A 19,504-nucleotide genomic window follows, 5' to 3' on the forward strand; every position below is an offset into this window, starting at 1 on the left:
TATTATTACCTCAGTGATATTATAACTGAGTAGTTTAAATTTCTTCTCCAGAACTACATAGTCCCCCTTCAATAAGCAGTCCGAACACTACCCCATCGAGACTAAAACATGAAATGATTTCTACCTCTATTTGTCAGCCTGGTTCCATTGATCACATTTCTAAATATAGGTTTTAGTATATTCTTGATTTAACTTTTAATATCTCCTGAGCGTGAACACAGAAGCAGTGGAAGTGTAACAATTTCACATTTATTACTTCTAAATGTGTAAATCCCAATCCTCCCATTTCATCAGGCTTCCCGCCAATAGCAGGAACAGCAAATTAACACTCTGAGTTAATTAAAAAATGGACTTGTTAAAGCCTCTGGAGCTTTCCCTAAAGGTTTATTATGGAGAGTAATCAGTGGAGAGTATCACTGCAGTGTACTTAACAGATAAAAATACACAGCCCGTATCCTTGGCATGTCTGTCAAACAGCCTATATATCTGATTCAGTCTGCTAATCAGCATGTCAGTGTGTGAGCGAGTCCATTAGACCGACAAACAAGCAGCACAACTATGAATCTGTGAGGTAATTAGTCTGCTGGTCAATCAGTCTGTTAGCTGGGACTGGAATCAGTAATTAGGTTTTTCCAGAGAATAGTTATTTTTGTGAGCTGTGTCGAGCACAGCTCTCACGTCCAGCTTATTTGACGTGTTTATCACTAAAGCAGTGGTTATAACTCACGAGGAGTAGTCGCTCAAATCTGTTCCTCTTCTGAATAAGCACATGATTAGGCAGCTCTCAGAAGCAAGGCATTGTTTTAACTTTATTTTTGTTCGAGATATGCAATGAGCTGACTTCAAAACATTCATATCTGCAATGTTTTCTATATCTAGCAAAACTTTGATGTAAATTACAGCGTTTCTCCTTCTCTTTTTGAAAACTTCCCTTGAAATTAAAGTTGTGATGATGTCCGTTCTTTGACTTTCATCATTGTATGAAATTGTTTTTGAAATTTTTAATGCCTGGGGAGCTTTTCTTTCCAAACAACAAACGGGCCAGAAAGTGATTTGAAAGCTGTAAACATCAGTGTGTAGAGAAGTTATTGTTAGTTGGTGAGAAACCACATCAACCCTCTGGACATTTAGTCATTTTTGCTCTGTGGGGCAGTCACAATGTCATTTATTGCTCACTTTCAAATGATACATCGTGCTGGTTATATTTTATTACGGCTGCACAGTTTTCAGAAATAGTCTAAGATTGAATGCTTGATAAAGATGTTTTTTCCCATAGGATTGACCCCAAGACCCCACTTTTCTCTCCATCGCATTAAGCAAAGCAGCAGTAGCCCTTTGTCTGATTTGATCTTTAATTAACAGCTGATCAAACTGCCACTGTGCAGCACGGTAGACAGTGTTACCATCCAGTTACCTTCCTAATCACTATGTCATCATAAATGATGTGGCCCCTCCAGGATAACTGCCATCATTACCACACAGCTTACATAACAGTAGAGCGTCAATCTACCACTGTGAATACAGTAAAATTTGTTTGCCTCTATGACGCTGCTGCGTATCTATTTGAAAATACATGTGGTAATGTGTGCTTGGTGACACAGGAAGCACAAGAAAAATATGTTCTTTCAGGATGATTTTTTTCATGTAATTAATCTGTTTTGTATCACACTTCATATGGAATGAATTGCACAGACATGAATATGTGTGAGGTGTCAGTTTGAAATACCGAAAAGAAAAGAATGCATGAATACAGCATGACTCACTCTGGAAATGCTGTTCGGAAAGAATTTAAATGAATGGCCTATAATGATCAGTGGCATACTTTGTACTCTTTTACTTGTATACATAAATATGAAAATATGTTGGTTTTGCACTTTGTTAAGCACCAATTTCCTTTTTTTTGTCTTGTAGTCATCTTCCTGTCAGTTCCACATTAAAGAAAAGATTGTAAGTAAGTGATTTCTTAGTGTATGTTTAACAAAGAAACAGTACCATTTACCTTGATCTACTTAGATTTTTACTTTTATTAAAAGGGTATAAAACAGGCAGGAGTGACGTCTGTGGAGCTAAATCTCATTCCATAATCGAGCCTCTCCAGACAGAAGCACTGAATATAAAGAAAGAGTCTGCTATTAAATAGACCGCAAATTGCCTGTAGGTGTGAATTGTCTCTATGTTTCAGACGGGCGACCTGTCCAGGGTCAACAAGTTCTCACTGCCAACTAATCTAATATGACAGCCTGATCAGTGGCATTGAAGGGGCGTTATGTAACAATGTCTAGCAATTTGTATGTATTAATCACTTTTTATTGGACATTTTTGTGTAACATGATGTGAAAAATGAGAGCCTGCCCGTCTCTCTCAGATGCCTATACAAGCCTGTGGACGATTTGTTATTCAAACAAAAGTTATTTAAAGTTATTTAATGCTGATGGACTGTTTTCTTTGTGAAGAACTCAGTCTCAGTGCCTCTCTCTGCTCCGCTAACAAAGAGCAATAGTAGCTAAACATTAGTTTCAGATGGAGTTACGTAACGATAACGATATTTTTTACAGTACCTTACTGTGTTCATGGAAATGTTAAAAATAACTGAAAGCAGCCTCTAAAATCATAAAATCAGAGTGTATGAACGGTGTGAACCCGTCTGTGTAGGCGCATCTAATGCATCCTTTGAATGGCAGGAAAACACCTTGGCATGAAAATGACAACTGCGTCAGTCTGAAACTAGCAATGACACTTTGTGTCTAACAATCAAACATAACATTAAAATGCCCAACTTTAGAGCAGAAATAAAGATGTTCACGGCCTGGTACAAAAAACATTTTTGGTTTCTTTACCATTAAGGCTTAAAGTTATGCATAACTAAGGGTGTGGGTGCTTTGAATGGCAGCTACTTGCCTACTTTACCTGTCTAACTGGCCCTGAAGCTAGCTGTCAGCAACCTGGCTTCGTTCAGCCTGCCTCAGCTTCACCACACTCCACCTCTCTTTTTTGGGTAAGCCCGGAGTTTAGCGAAGTCGGTCACTGCCAAGATGGTGAGCCACCACATATTGCGTCACATTAGCTCCTCAGAAACCTATGGTTGATATCTTGGAGACTACGTTCACGTTTTATACAGTCTATGAGTACATCCCATGACTACTAAACAGGCCTTTAGGTGTAAAATAAGAGGGCTCTCCTTTAATAAGACAAAAGTAGAGGCATGTGCAAGCATGTGCTTTTATATTTGCCAGAAAACCAGCAAAATGACATAAAAGTATTTTACATTTCCCTACAATTACTGGAAATCTCTTGGCTATTAAAGTGTAATGGTGCAACTAAAAGCATGTCATATTTCAAAGAGTTACTTTAATATGAGTTTTGAAGGTTGAAGGATTGAACATTCTAGCCATTATTCATCATTCATTCACATCTTCTGTTCCTCTGAGTGAATAAATTGTTAAGTCACAACTATTTTTAGTTGCTCATGTTGCACTGTGTGTTGATAAATATTCTCCTCAGAAGCGCAAGAGAAAACTGGCAAGACAATTTATCGCTTCGAGGCAGCTTGTTCCAACAGCGTTGTTGCCTGGTAACAGACATCCCAGACATCCTTTGGAAGCCTACTGGCATACTGTATATGTGTGGTTTTGTTGAGGGTGCTTTGTCACCATTTTGATCCATAGTGGGAGGTGTGGGAGCGTGTATTTCCACTGGGTACTGCATGATAGCAGGCGTGGGGCGACACTGGCACAAACAGACCCGTAGGCACAGATTAGAATGGGAGAAAGGAAGAAAAGAGGACACAGAGCTGGAAGAAAGAAGAAGAAGCGTAAGAATAAGGGGAATTTAAAAAAAAGAATGCAAGTTAAAAACAGTGAGGTGAGTTGCTCAGTTTGGTAGAAACAAACAAACAAAAAAAACCCCCAAGTTTGATTGAGAGAAAAGTTATATAAAACAGGCCTTCATTCTGCTTTTTAACATTTGTAGTCAGTGGGATGGGGCGGGCATGAAATCTGTTGATTTGCTTGACAGCATCTAAAAGGTAGGGGGCGCTGTTCTTTTAGAGCTAATAAAGCTAAAGCTTTCTCATTTCCTGCTCACTGCAGAATACTCATTCCTATGTGTCCAGAGTCCTATGTCTCTTGATATACTGTAAACTAACATAAGAGAAAAAGAACTCAAAGAATGATGTGAGACAGATACCTCTAATGCAGTTTGAATGGTTAAAATCTGTTCATTGATATATCAATGTCGACATGTGGTAATGTGTGCATGAAAAGCATTCATGTCTCATATTGAGAGGCTATTGAGCTGGGGGACATGGGACCCTAGAAATAGAGAGATAGACTCCTATGGCAGATAGTAAAAGTTAAAAAAGGACGTATATTTTCCTTAATTAAGAAAGTATTAGTGAGAGAAAGAGCAATAGAAGACAAGAGGTATAGGGATAAACTAGGAAAATAACAGAAACAACTGGACCACATAACACAAACACACAGTCTGTAAATTACTAGCCAGCTACAGAAAATGTGTGCGTCACCTGTGGCTGCGGTACACGTTGAGCAGAATGATGACAAAGCCCAGGCAGTAACAGGCCAGGTAGGGGCTACCAAAGAGCTTGGACAGTCTCCGTGTACGGTGCTCCCATCTCGCCACCTGACAAAACAACAGAGAGGCAGAGCACAGAAGACATGAGATGATGGTGTTTGTCTCGTTAATATGTGGAGGTGACCGGTCTAGAAAACAATGATGAGAAGCAAACTGTGTAGACGAAACGTATGTCAGTATATGGATGGATTGATTAATACGGCTAATTGGTGGGAAACCTAAAGTGATACACAATGGCAAAGCATGCTGGAGCTGTCTTGTTTTTTTCTTTGACAGTTTTCACCAAGCATATCCCACAGGGAAGGCAGCAAAAGATCTTATCTAAGTGGTGGTCACAGCTGTAATTGCCCAAATGCACTTTTAAAATAGAAAACATTCAACTCCTACCAGTTACGCAACTTTAAAAGCATTTGACCTGTCTGTCTATACGGTGAACCTGTCTGTCTGTGACATTACTGACAGAAAGGGCCGTTGATGGACGGACTGATCGTGGGCTGAGGAAGTGCGTACATGAAACATAGAAAACGCGTTGCCATGGCAACATCTGTGTCTTTTTTGCTATGTTCAGGAGAGGAAGGATAGAAACACAGAGGGAAAATGAACAAAGATTTGATGAAACAAACTTTATATGGTGAGAAAAGAAAGAAACTGAGAGAAGAAAGGAAATGACGAAGTGACATGACATCCTTACTGGTTTTTGACCTCTACGTGAAAGGCTGAGCATGACCAGCCTTATAAAAAATGTGTTGGTAGCAGAGTGTTTGACTGTTAGTCGATGAGCACCCTGGAGAAGTGATAGGAAGGTAAGCATCATACTTAATCCTCCCTCTCCATGTTCCCCGGCACCACACATCCACTGTCTTTTCATTGCAGTTGCTAGCGGCTTTTCCCTGATGTCACTTTCTCTCGTTCCATGCCAAAAGAAGATGACTGCTATGTAATTAAAGTCCAATCATTTGAGCACTTCTGTGACTCAGACTGGAGTGAACGAGAAGTTGATTGTATTAAAGTCTGCTCTGCAGGACAGTAGGACACAGTGAGCCAGATAACAACGGAGGGATTAATGGTATGCATTTACCTTCCAGGTTACAAGTTGGTGAATGTAGAGATAAAAAAATTACGTAATGCATTTTTAATGTTGATATGCAGTTTAAATGTTAGAAATTTGTTCACACTGGAGTGTCTCTTATGGAGACACTGCTTTTGTGTTAGACAGTCTTGTTATTGGGAAAGGCTTGGAGAATAAAGCTTATAATTCAATTTTGTTTTTTAAAAAAAAGGTTCTTATAAAATGCTGTCCATTCTATTCTATTATAAATATTAAAGAAATGTTGTGGAGGGTGAGACAATTCATTCAAACTCAGGGTCAATTCTCAAGTTCTACATATAATTTGTTTTTTTTAAAAAAAGGTAGAAGAGAAACAGTAAGGCCAATCTGATGCAGACGCTGCTGGAGTAAGAAGCAGAGGAGAAAACAATGCAAATAGCGGTGTATAAATGTACAGACAAGCACATATACTGCATGTTTAGAAACACTCAACAGACGTGGGAACATTTGTTTATTTCTATGCACACAGATGTACCTGATTAAAGAGGCCTGTTTCTAATTAACCCAAACATTTTGTTGGCACTGCACAAGCCGCTGTAAACTGAAAAAAAACACACTTTGCACTTGGCCTCGTGACAAATAAGGTTTTCAAATTGACCGAAAACAAAAATAGATTAAAATTGCAGGACAAAGTAGTTTTTGCCTTTCACTTATAACAAAAATATTATTTTCAACAGTTGTTAAATAGGAATTATGTGACGACATCAGTCAAAATGTCAAAGTCAAAGTGTCAAAGTGTTTAGTTGGTGGCTAAATATTTAGAATATTATCATGTTTAAACTTTTGAAATCAATTATACTTAATAATTATACACATTTTGACAGTGACCAATATATAGAGCTCAGAAACTAAGACTTTCACAGTTATTGTTCTCAATATAATGTGTTTGCTTCAGACATTAACCAGTTGTTGAAGTTCTTTAACCACATTTTAACACTGCAATGTGCTTTTAGCTGCAAAATGTCTTAAAAATCTTTGGCAGTACTTGGCATCATACTGTTACTGCTTTCTCAGTTCCATAAATAAAAATGATGCATTCTAAGGGAAAACAGTTACTCTGAATGACAATTACCAACAGATATATTCATTTTTAATGTAAGCATAATTGGTGTTCATGAATAATGCATGCCTATGTATGGCAAATGGAATCACACTAAAAATGTTTTTTTTTTCAAGGAAAGTAAATGGACAAATGTTGATAATAATGCAAATAAAATCTTAAAAGCTTGTACAGTCCAATAACTCGAATGTTCATATGAATGTGTTACTATCAAAATAAGAATGGAAATTATACAAATAAAAGCTGAAAACTGTATGAAAAGAAAATAATGTCAAACATGCGTCATCAGGGATAATGAATGACATTATGGGGTAATAGAAAATAATATAGTTTTCCTATATGACAAAATTGTTATCTTGTATAACAAATCTCAACTTGAACCTTTGAATCAGACAGTTACATGCTACCTATAAATGTGCAACCTTGACCTTAAACTTCCAAGTATGTAAATCTATATTTATTATACAAATCTGCATAATATCAACATAATATACAGTATATGCTTAAAAGGTTTACATTAAACACATTTTAAAAGAGGCTTCCTAACCTTGTCCCATTGTTTTTGGATCCTACAGGATCTTCCTGACTGTGTAACATCCTGTTCAGGTTGTTTGTTATGACGACATTGACTGAATGTCAGATTTGTGACAAAATGCTCCAAAGCAAAACAATCAAACAAACGCCATATTTTTTGTAATATTTTAATATATCATTGGCAACTGGTAATTGATTAAAGTCTCCTTTGAATTTTAACATTTTTGGTAACTTTTTTTGCATTTCATTGTACTATTTTGTAGATAGTAAATAGATTCAATAAATCCGTTTTCTATTAATCCACCAAACCAGTACGCTTTAGTCATAAGCAGAGATGGGACTGCAGGCCCTCCCACAGTCATCCAACGTGATTTACAACCCTCAACTGGATGATGGAGTACACTAAAAATACTCAGATGTTCTGCAGACTACTGATGCTGTTATCAAATCATCAATCAAGCCATGGAAATAACAGAAGGTGGGGAGAGTACAGACAGTGGCGCCGGTTTGGCAGAACTAGCAGCTCTCCAAGACAAATTCAATCAAGGCTTAGGTAACAGGCTCCTCCTGAGTCCCCATCAGCCCACTTAAATCTGAGATGGAGGTACATCAATGGGCTTGAAGTCAGGACATCAGGTAGACATTCGAGGAGGAGGGACTTCTGATGTCTCATGTTCATTGATAGGAGAACATCTAAGCAGCAAAAATGGGAAAATAAAGCTGAAAGCACCCTCCAACTCATTCTCACCTAGTCAGACCCTCACACACACATTGACAACAGAACCTCAAGTACAACTTATGTAATAATACTGGCAAAAGAGCGCTTTGGAGTGTCTGAAGTTGTGGTAATTTTCAACCCCTCTAAGGACAAAATCCTCTGACTACACTGTGTTTCTGTTAGCCTGATTGACAGCTTGGGGTTGATCCATTATATCAATGTACAGCTGTGTTCAATGGAGGACAACCTGCACACAGGCACAAATGCACGTACACGCTCAGCCAAGTGTATTAATGCAAGGATGTGTGCTGTCCCTCAGTAACGAGCAGAAAGAGAACAGGAACATAGATGGATCACATGCACACCTGCGACACCCTGATTAAATCAATTCAGACAGGAATGATTAAATATTTAAATATCTGGGGATTTATGCACATTTTGTTAACTGCAGTGAAGAAAATACTGGGAGCACCTGCTCTGTCAATGAAACAAACTAAATTTAGAAAAACAATCAAAAACCTGGGAACAGAACAATTGAGGTTTTAGGCATGTTAGCAGTGTAGTTTTAGGGATGGCAATGTTGTCTGTCAGTCGCTTGCTCCACCTCTTTAGTCAAGACTGAAAGAATATCAGTTGGATTGCAATACATTTTGTGCAACAATCATGGTCCCCAAAGAATAAAGCCATACTGACTGTAGTGATCCCCTGAGTTGGTAGCCTTCCAAATGTTCCTCTATTGGTGTCAGCAGGTCCAGGTTTTAGTATGAAGGTTTATACTTCATCTATTGGATTGGATCTACTGGATCTACTGGATTGCTATAAAATGTTGTACAACAACTTGTGTTCCCAGAGGATACAACCTAACGGCTTTGGTGATCTGCTTTCTTTTCCTTCTCCTCAAGCATTACCACAATGTTGACATTTGTAACTATTTGATGCTGTGAAATGACATTTATGTTCCTCTCCAGATAAACTGTAATAACTTTATTGATCCCCAGACATTTGAATTAGTATAGTAATTAGTATAGTATAGTATAATTATAATAATAATAATAATAATAATACTTTTTTTGGTGTGTGACCAAATCCATAAACATTCCCATTATCCTCAGATGTACATTTAGTGCTTGTAAGCAAATGTTAGCTTCCTAAAATAATATTATACCTGCTAAATATCGGTACGTTAACACTGTTACTGTGGATATGTTAGCATGCTAACGTTAACATTTAGCTCAAAGCACTGCTGTGGCTAGGTACAGTCACCAAGAGGTGCTAGCCAAAACAGGCTTTGTGGCGATAACGCTACTCCTCCCATTGCCATTTGAATAATGGTAGTGTTTTTAGGCTGCTGTAGTGTGGACTGCAGGAGGTGCTGAAAAAACATAAAAACACACCACCACCAAAAACACAACGTAATGTTCAAAAACACTATTTCTAACAAGTTCAAACATTACGCTCTTAAGTTGGGTAAGTTAATTTAGAATTGCCAGAGGAAGCTTATACCTTGGTTCCTTGAAAAGGTATTCAGAAAATGTATCCCTGAATATTTGCAGTATTTGCTGTGGACAATCATGGTCTTGACATTTTTGTGACTTCGGGGCATTTCATGTCAAACTTTGCACCATAGATATCACATTATCTCAGAGTCAGATTTCCAGGAAACTCACTGGTCACGTAGAGGTACACCTCCTTGGCCGTGACCCCATGACCTTTTATTTATTACCACTGTCAGGCTAACTTATCAGCCGCAGTAGTGTAAAGTATCAGTCAGTTGCATTGGTCAGTGGTACATTATCAGGAGCTAACTCTCAGAAGTTAATTTACTGCATGCCTTTACACCCTTTGAAGGGAAAAATGAAACAATGAAACTCAATGTGGTTTTAATTTTACTGGACTTGGAAAATACATAAATTATGTCATTTTACTCCCCATTAACCACGTTTTATTGTTGCCCTTGAGACATCTCTTTCATGTGAGTTAAAGCCTAATGAGATGAGACCTCTGTTATGGCTGCACCCATTCCACCTCCAGGCAGAGGTAGGAGGTCTAACCTATCATATCTGCCTGATTATATCACCAACAATGATTCAGCTGAAATGCTTACAGGCTGCGAAAAACTCAAAATAAATACATGCAGACGTCAGGATTATGGAACCAGCTGCTCTCCCTGTATCACTGAGGTCATCAGACTGAACTGGACTGAATACAAAACACATAAAAGGAAAATAGTGTATACTTTCAAACAGAAAATCTGGGAACTGTAGGATTTGAAAGTCTTACACTGTGGCTTGTTTGTCATGGAAAGTTTTGTGAGTATCATCAGGTACAGCAACATTTGAGTCACACTGAAATTTGGCTTCTTGACACTGATCACCTAAAAAAGACATACAGGCCTGCATTTCCATTGAAAGTACTCTGGGTATAGTCGCCCTCTGAACCATACGTAACCCTTGGTAACCGTACAGATCTGCTTTGTGTTTCCACTGCAGTCAGTACTATTAAATGTAGGGCCAACCAGGTTCGAGGTAACCGCTTTCAATTTGTAACAAAATTAACTGTACTGAACCCAACTGCTTGGTGGAAATGACACTTTTCTGATCTTTTCATAAGGACAGGCATCTTTAGACTTGGTAACTCATAAAAGCCTTGAGCCTGATGGGATAGACAGAGACCACAGCAATATATGGTAATTTATCAATAGGGCATTATTTGTCTTTAACTATATTGTAATAATAATTATAAATATAACGCACAGACTGAATATAATGCACAGAATAGTCAGCTACTGAATTTGGGAGGGTAATAAGACTGCATATACTGTCTGATGAAATGTAACTGTTTGACATTCTGTCCGACAATGGTAGCTGTTTAATATTTAATATTAATATCTAGTGGATTAGGCCATTGTGGGCAATGTTGTGACTCAATGACCAGGACTGATTCATGGCAATACAGTATGCGATAGAGCGATCATTGGCCTGGCTAATTATCGAGGCCAATATTGAGCATCTTTTCATTAATCGGTATCAGTGGTTTTGGGGTCCAATTGCCCATTAATTCAATTAATTTAGAAAATGTAATCCCTATCACAATACTATCTGATGTGTAACATGTCACAAAAAATAGCCTATCAACACTGAATACTCTGAAGTAACTAGTATCTAAAATATCAAATAAATGTAGTGGAATGGAACTATAAAGTAGCAGAAAATGGATATACTCAAGTAAAGTACCCTTAAAATTGTATTTAAGTACAGAACTTGAGTAAATTGTAGATAGTTACATTCCATCATTGTTTATTCTACATTTTGACATTATGATTTTTATTTTAACTGGAAATGCATGTCAGTTCAAAATATCTGTTTCCTTGATACTTGATACTAATGGATAGTGGCGTCGACCACTAAAACAAATCAGTTGATCCCTGTTATTGTACTTTTGTATGATTTTTGAAACAAGCTGTGTGCTACAACTTGGACCCACAGTAAATCAAACAGCAGATTTGAGTTGTCGGCTGGAAAAGATTTTTTCTGTAAATTTGAATGAATTGAAGAAAAGAAAAAAAATCCCAACATGGATTTCATTGTGACTCATCCACACACACGCAAACTTGAGCCTACACTGTGTGAGAACACCTGACGTCAGATCACCATTGCAACCAGTGTAAATAAGTCCAAAGAATGAAAACATAAACCCCTTATTCTCAGCAATTACGGTAATAAATTGAGGCCACCATTTGAGATTTTTTTTTTTTTTAATATACAAATTTGCAAGCTCCTATGACTTGAAGACTATGTTGAACATTTAGGCAATTTCCCCAAAAACCCATCTGCCTTTGAAAGACTTTCCTGAAAGAACTGCTGAATCGTTTGGGCTGAATTTAAGGCTAGTTTGAAAAAATATCCTAAATAGCTGTCACCATTTTGTTCTTCAACTAAAGCTCACAGAAATTCAACGAGCAGAACGGATTTCTGAATATGAATGCCTTCCAATGCCAACCAATGTGACTCATACAACCACACAAGTTTAGCCCACACTGCGTGGGTACTTCTGAGGTCAGATCACCCAGGCAATCAACGTAATTGAGTCCAATGAATAAAAACATGAAAACAATGAACAAAATCTTTGGTTGTTCACTGAAATCATGAATATCTATACCCCTTATCTGACTGAACCTAATACATACAGTATGGTCACTAATGAATTTAATTAATGACTTACTGTAAATCAGCTACTGATTGTGTTATCTTCAGTTTCACAGTCATTTGAGGTCAGGCTGCATAAGACTAAGGGATCTTTTTTATCTGAAGGCAGAAAAAAAAACCCATAAAACAACAATAAGCCTGCCACTGAGTGATATTACACTTTAACAAGTTCATATGACTGCGGTATTTACGAACAATTGCCTACGTATACATCCAGCAGACACAGCAACTTCAACATTCTTTCCTACCAACAGATTTAAACTCAAGTCTTTTTTTTTTTTTGTCTTTTATTTGAACTCTGTAGCACTGTCCATCAGTTTTCTTTGCCCATTGCAGTTTACACAGTTTGTTTGCATTTGTGCCTGTTTGGAAATGGACTGCCTTTATGGACTGCTTTTCTAGTCTACTGACCAATCAAAGCCCTTTACAACACATGCCACATTCCTGGATTCACACACGTTCATACACTGATGGCATAGGTTGCCATGCAGGGTGCTTACCTGCTCGACAGGAGCGATATTTCAACACTTACAACTCAACCATTCACGCACTGACACACCGTTGGCACTTTGGGGTTCAGTATTTTGTCCAAGGACATGGATTTGCATGTAGGTTCTATGCAGAGCCTATGCTGTAACCTACGCAAGTGGCCCACGCCGTTGTGAGCATTTATACATGTGCGCTGGCGTGTCTGCATTGCTGGCAGCAGTGATACAGCGGTACCCTGGTAAACACACAGACTTCTGTGTGCTGTGCCTTTGGGTTAGGCAGAGTGGAGTCCTGTGATTCCATACACACTGAGCTTGGATGCAGGACTTGCTTTCGGCAAGGACATCGGCAAGGACATCCAGCCTGTCCTCTCTTAGTAGCCCAGAGACACCCCAGCAGTGAAAAGCTCCAGAGGAGGAGTATAACCCAAGAAGAGCAACAGCTGAAGAGGTCAGTGTATTTACTGGGGAAACTGGGGGAGCATGTCAGGCTATGGCATATGCTATGGGGTAGGCTAAGGTGTAGACATGGGCTACGGCATGGGCTACGTCATGGGGCATACATCTAAGCAGAGCTTAAGCCATAGGTATTACATAGATTCAAGCATAAATCAAGCTGAAGGGTGAGCTATCTGTTGGTCTTGCCTTAAGAACCAGCCAAGTGTTTGACTGTCAGATAGCTTAGGCTTTTTGTCCCATTGAACCTATTTCAAACATGTGTACCAAAAACAAATTGTACATTAGTTCCAATCTAATGTCAATCTAATCTTCTAAACATCTAAGAAATGTATCCAAAAAGTACTGAAACCATGTGGGAGATAATTTAAAACGGATGCCCATTCTTTGCTTTCTCTGGCTCAAAAAGCATTTGCAATAATGATTTTTCCTGACCTTTGCTGTCTAACAGACAACTTCAACTGCACGTCACTACCCGTCGCTGTAGCAGACGACATGGACAGCATGAGCTGATGAGAACTGTGTTACCATAGATGTAGGTCAGCGGGCAGCACAAACCAGATGAATCAGACCAACTGCATATGCAGGGAGAAGATCAGATGATGTTGAATATGTTGTTTGCTCTATCAGCTTCATGGCCACATATGGGCAGGTTGAGAAGGCATGCACCGGATGGCAACTAATTGTTCAACTGAGGCTGACCTCTGCTTCTGAGGGCACAGTGGGATGGTAGATTTTGTTTGAGCAATTACTTATAAAAAACAGAAAGACAAGGAACAGTAATCAGGATCATCTGAGTGCAGACGAAGCCAAAGAATATATACACTACTGGATCAAGGGTTTCTTTGTCTTTCCAAAACTAAAAACATAGTGGCAGAAGTGAATGGCATGGATAAAGTGAGCTCTATTTTCTTGAACAATGCAGCACAGATTGCAGTCAAGTTCACCCTCCCCAGTGCATCAGGGAGATGCCAAGTGCCCTTTTGGTGTGTCATGTGTACCTGTGGCACACTTGGATACAGGATGGGATCAGAAAGAATAAATTATCATACACTACAGGTGAGGGTGTAAGAGGCGACCACTCACATTTTCTTGTTTCATCCACTTTAAACACAGGGCTTTGTCTGTCATGATGGACAGTTTGGCAATCGGTATGACATTTTCATGGTAAGACAACCATCTCAGAAAATGGAAATGTTTTAGGGTATCATATGTTATTACGCAATTATTATTATGATTATCAGTAACAATGACACTTAAAGTAATTAAAACAATAGGTTTTTTTGTGGTTAAAGAAACACTTTATCATAATTTCACTAAATATTATGTCCTGACAGACATGAAACTTGACATTAACTAAAAATAAACTATAAAGATAAAATTAATAAGTTACTTATAAAGTAGGAATCAACACCTTAGATAAGCAAATGTACAAGGTATGATAACAGTCAAGTTTCATAACGGTATACCTGAAAAACTGAATACCACTGTAACCTTCCTTGAACAATAAATCCGACTAACAAGATTTATCTGCACATAGTGTACGAGTGTGCACTGAGGTTTCACAATCACCAGGGAAAGTAAATATAATATATAGTAGTCTGCTGCTATCATGGTTAGTAGCCTATACCTAGGCATTGTATAGTATTGCTACATTTGGAATAAAACACATCAGCTGATTCATTAAAAGAACAAAACTTCAATAAAAAGGATTTGTGTGATTTTGGAGAGGTCTATGTGAGTGTACCACATCAAGGGACCAAAATAATGTGTAACAAAAGTGCCCTGAGCTGCTCAGGGCAGATGGGACGCACTTATTCTTGGCACCAAGGTTGCAGTGGGCTGCTGGATGGCAATAGGCACATACAGCCCCTGTTCTCCCACTGGGGTGCACAGCAAGTCACAGAGACACAAAATTGGCACAGTTGAGGGAAAAAACCTCAGAGTGCCCCAAGAATAATACCAGTTTGTTAGTGCCACATTGCATTCTGCACCCTGCACCAAGATCTTTGCTATATTCCCTGAGAAATTAACAAAAATGTCGCCCTATATCAGATTGTTAAAGAAAGTGGGGGCTATTCTTGACCGAGTCCCATCCTCCATCCAAGTTTCCAGGAAATCCCTTCCGTGGTTTTTGTGGAATCCTGCTAAAAAACCAACAAACTTACCAAAATACCAAATTACATTATCTGTATTAATTAGCTAGCTATCAAATGCTAATAAAATCTGCCCCGGACAGTTGTAATTTCAGCTGACAAAATTGACAATTGTTTACACGAATGAGGAAGCCTGTAATTGTTTATATCTGGGTAAAATCAACGACCTGTTGTTTAAAAAATTACCATGAATTTCGAGTGGCAAATCTACAACTGTTACCACAAAAAACTGAGCTTAATTAGAGAGCTTGACAGCTGCACTGACAGTAAATAGGCTAAGAGGAGCAGAGTTTAGCAAAAGGCAATAGAATGTATCAAAAGACTGGTGTAATGATAGTGCAGGCAAATTCACACATAATTGTTTTACTTCAGAAATGAACAGTCATTTCTGAACACTGAAAGCCAAAATCCTGACTACAAATTCACGTTAATTTTGTGTTAATTAATGACAATAAATGTTGTCACTTGAGATCTAAAGCTACGACTGGTTCATAAAAAGGATACAACACACACACACACACACACACTAGCTGACTCCAACCAAACTCTGACACTTTAATGCACAGTCCTCAGCTAATAATCATCCTTAATATAACTGCCACTAAGATTGCGGTCTCTGACAAAGACGTTTTGCTCCCATGTGCGTAACACTTGTGCGTCAGACCATAAAAATAATCTCCCTGAATGTTTATTGTTAAATTTCATTTTGCCGAAGCTGTCATGCCAATATGTAAACTGACGGGGTTCGTTACAAAAAATCTAAAGTGTATCCACATTCCTGAGCATGCACGTAAATATAGTCAGAAATGTACGTTTCAAGATGACCATTAATGATACTGTTAATAGTCATTTCCTATTTCATTTTTTGCACCTTCACACAAGAACTCTAAATGAAGGTGTCAGAGCATTTGAAGCATTTCAAGGTGGAGAGGTGACAGGTAGATAAAAAAAAAACTGACACATCCTATAAGCAACTAAATACACCGCCTTTCACTTGTTCTTGTAGTTTCTGCTGCTTTGTCTCATCAGAGTCTTTATTTCTGAATTTGATTTATGCTTCCTCCTTTTCTCTTCACTTAAATAAGTGGCATGAGGATCCTCCGCCTCATTTTCAAAGTTTATATTTATTTTCTCCTTTTCCCAGCATTTAGAGTTTATAAATAATCAGAGATATTCTAGAGGTTACACTGACATCTCATTGTACTTTCACCTTTGTTTGCTTTTCACATTCCCCCTGGTTTTGGAGGTGTTTTTTTAAAAAAAATATTATGTTCTCTCCCCTGTCCTTTGTAATTTCTCAAGGCAGTCTGAACGAAATGAAACACCTATTCCTTTCCCTTTTTCTCTCTGCTTCACTCCATCAAGTCCCTCCGTCTGCCTGTCTCAACATTGATGACTCATTCGGACGTTATTGTTCTGCCCTTGGCTGCATCAGCACCCCTTCAGGCGCCAGATAAGACCCCTGGGAGATGGTAGCCTTACATCACTGAGGCTTTGTATGCGCACTTTCGTGTTCGTGTAAACCAGCGTCCAATCTCCCGAATCTTCACATACAATTTCATGGGATGCTGCTTTTGAAGTAATTTCTGTATATTTGCATTTCTTGCAAACATTTGGCTTAAGTCTCACGTAGGGCTTGAAAGCAGAGTGAGAAAGATCGATTAGAGATTGAACACAGGTCTAAGATCTAACGGGGTGCAGTCTATGTAACCCAACAATCTCTTAATGCTCTGTAAAGCATTGGTTCCCATCCTTTTTTGTCTGACATACGTCCACAGCCCTGGCAGATGAAAATAAGGTTTCCCTTCACCTACACTACCTGTCATGTTCCATATCAATTAGAACTGATATTACAATTTCTGACACAATTCCAACCATTTATCCATTACTTTTGACTTTTTCACTATCAATCCAAACCTTCTGTAAAGAATTTTTCATTGGTTTCCAACTAGATGTTAGAATTTAGTTTTCCAACATCTTATCCAAGCCACTAGGGCTGTACAAGAGCATTACTTTGAAGGTCTGCAGAATATAGCTTGCACATCAATCCTTCCGTTATAGTTGCACAGTTAGGTCCCACATCCTGTTATCTAATGCTTGACATAATGTCCACGTGATTCCAGCTGAGATGTCAGCCTAAGGCGTTGAGATAAAACGACAAAGAACAGGGTGACCACTTTCCTCCCAGCGTGTAAGTGTCAGCGTGACATCTTAGCCCAAGACCCGATCTAATCTCCTCTATGTCGGAGCAGATTTGACTTTTAAATAGTTCTGAAGAAATCTTCAGAGGCTGAGACAGCAACGAAAGGAAAGGAGAACATTTAATCTGAAAGAGGTATCATCCTCAAACTGTACAAATATCATCTAAGCAAAGACCAACAGTTTTCATCTTCTTTTACCTCTCCAGTCACTGAGCACAAGAATTACTGCGCATTCTTGTTGCCTGAGCAACTGATTCACAATGATGAGCAACACAAATGAAATGTATTGTAAAAAATATTAAATATCTGTGGCACTAACTTTTCCTTTCAGCATTGCTTATAGTAAGCACCTATGGTAACATATAAGTTAAATATATAGTTTGGTACCTGATACATTTTAAATGGCACAGATGGTGCCAAAATGGCACATCGATATGACCTTTAAGGCCAAAGTATATGCAATGAGTGCACTTTCTTTCTTATAAACCATTTATGAGTGGTCAAAAACTCAACAGGGAACTATAAGGTGCAGTAGCAGCAGAAAAGTTTCAGAAACATCAGTGTGAGTGTGAAAGTTCATGAGCTTGTTTTTGGGTTGGAACTGTGTCACACATATAATGGGGCAGGAATTTATTTATCTGAACTTTTAAGGAAGGACATAGTAGAGGCCCTCTCTTTGTCTAAGATGAAGGGTGTAATTTTCCTAAACACATTTTAAAGCAGCAGCATAACTTTGCAAGTTTCATGCTAGGAAGTGTTTCTTATTGCAATCCTCTGAACACAGACAGAGGCTTATGTAACCAGTTGATAATTCATGGCCACAACATGTAATCATTGCGATAAAGACTAAAAACACATTATCTATAAAAGCAAGATGAAAACGTGAACTCTGATAAACATCTCACAAGGCTGTCATGCAGAATGGACCCACACTCCGAGTCTGTAATTACTTTACTGTAGCGTTAGAAACTGAATCTAAAAATATATGCTTGAGCCTGCCCCACCATTCAGAGAACAACAAACAGCAGAAGCTATATTATATCATTATAAAGAAAAAGGTCAAGAAAACAAAGGAGCTAGTCTTGACTTCGGCAACACATTGGTGATATATTAGGTGTGCATCATCAATACCAAAATAATACCTATACTCAAAATAATAGTAATATTTTAATACATCAGTTTAAGGAACATACTGTACATTTGTTGAAAAAACTTTTGACTCTTTTTTTTAACAAAACAAACAGAACCATACGCATCAGTGGTTAATTTTGTCCCAACACAATTATGATTAAATTTGATAAATTTGTGGGGGCTGTCAGTAGACTGGAAAAGACAAAGACAAAGACGAATGACCCAGACATCAGCATTTAACTTTGGTGAACTCTGACATGTGAATTTGTGCTGCTGACCAACATAAAACTGTATTGACAATGCTAACCTGTTGCCAGGTGAAACAGATTACATTAATTACAACTTCCATATTAAAGGTTCCAGTGAACCATGCCATTGAATGTGTGTGTGTGTGCAATGCAAGGGTTGCATTGGCAAAATTAAATGGTATGCAGCCATCATTAATGTTTTCAATTGCACCTGTGCTTTACGTTCAGTTGGAACAGTTTGGACATGCCTGGAGATTTCGGAAACATCTACATCACAATTTAAGTATCTACATAAAATATAGATTTAAAAAAACTAAACTAAATTTGACTCTCTCACTAACTATATCATTAGTTATTTTTCACAGCATTCACTTTCTGTCTGGCTGCTGATTGGTTGACTGAACATGCTGCTGCTCTCCCCCACTCATTGAACACACTTAGTCTAGACAACAACAACCACATGATACAGTAGCACATTCAGAGGGAAATATTGGCGACTCTCCTCAAGGGAGAGGAAAAAAGTGTGCCGTTTTAGAAAAATAAGATCTAGTAATAAAGTTGCTAAGTTGGCAACATTAAGGACATCTCTCTGACACTCATATTAGCACA

The 19,504-nt window shown here is 38.3% G+C and overlaps 1 protein-coding gene across 1 annotated transcript in view; it reads right to left on the bottom strand.

Moving 5' to 3' along the window:
* pemt (phosphatidylethanolamine N-methyltransferase) overlaps positions 1 to 19,504 on the bottom strand; it is a 59,368-nt gene that overhangs the window by 29,166 nt on the left and 10,698 nt on the right. Inside the window, exon 3 of the mRNA XM_073489522.1 lies at positions 4,523 to 4,638. Coding sequence (XP_073345623.1) covers positions 4,523 to 4,638 — 116 coding nt within the window. The remainder of the gene's footprint in view (positions 1 to 4,522; positions 4,639 to 19,504) is intronic.

The sequence above is a fragment of the Pagrus major genome, chromosome 20 (assembly GCF_040436345.1).
Source record: "Pagrus major chromosome 20, Pma_NU_1.0".
NCBI lineage: Eukaryota > Metazoa > Chordata > Actinopteri > Spariformes > Sparidae > Pagrus > Pagrus major.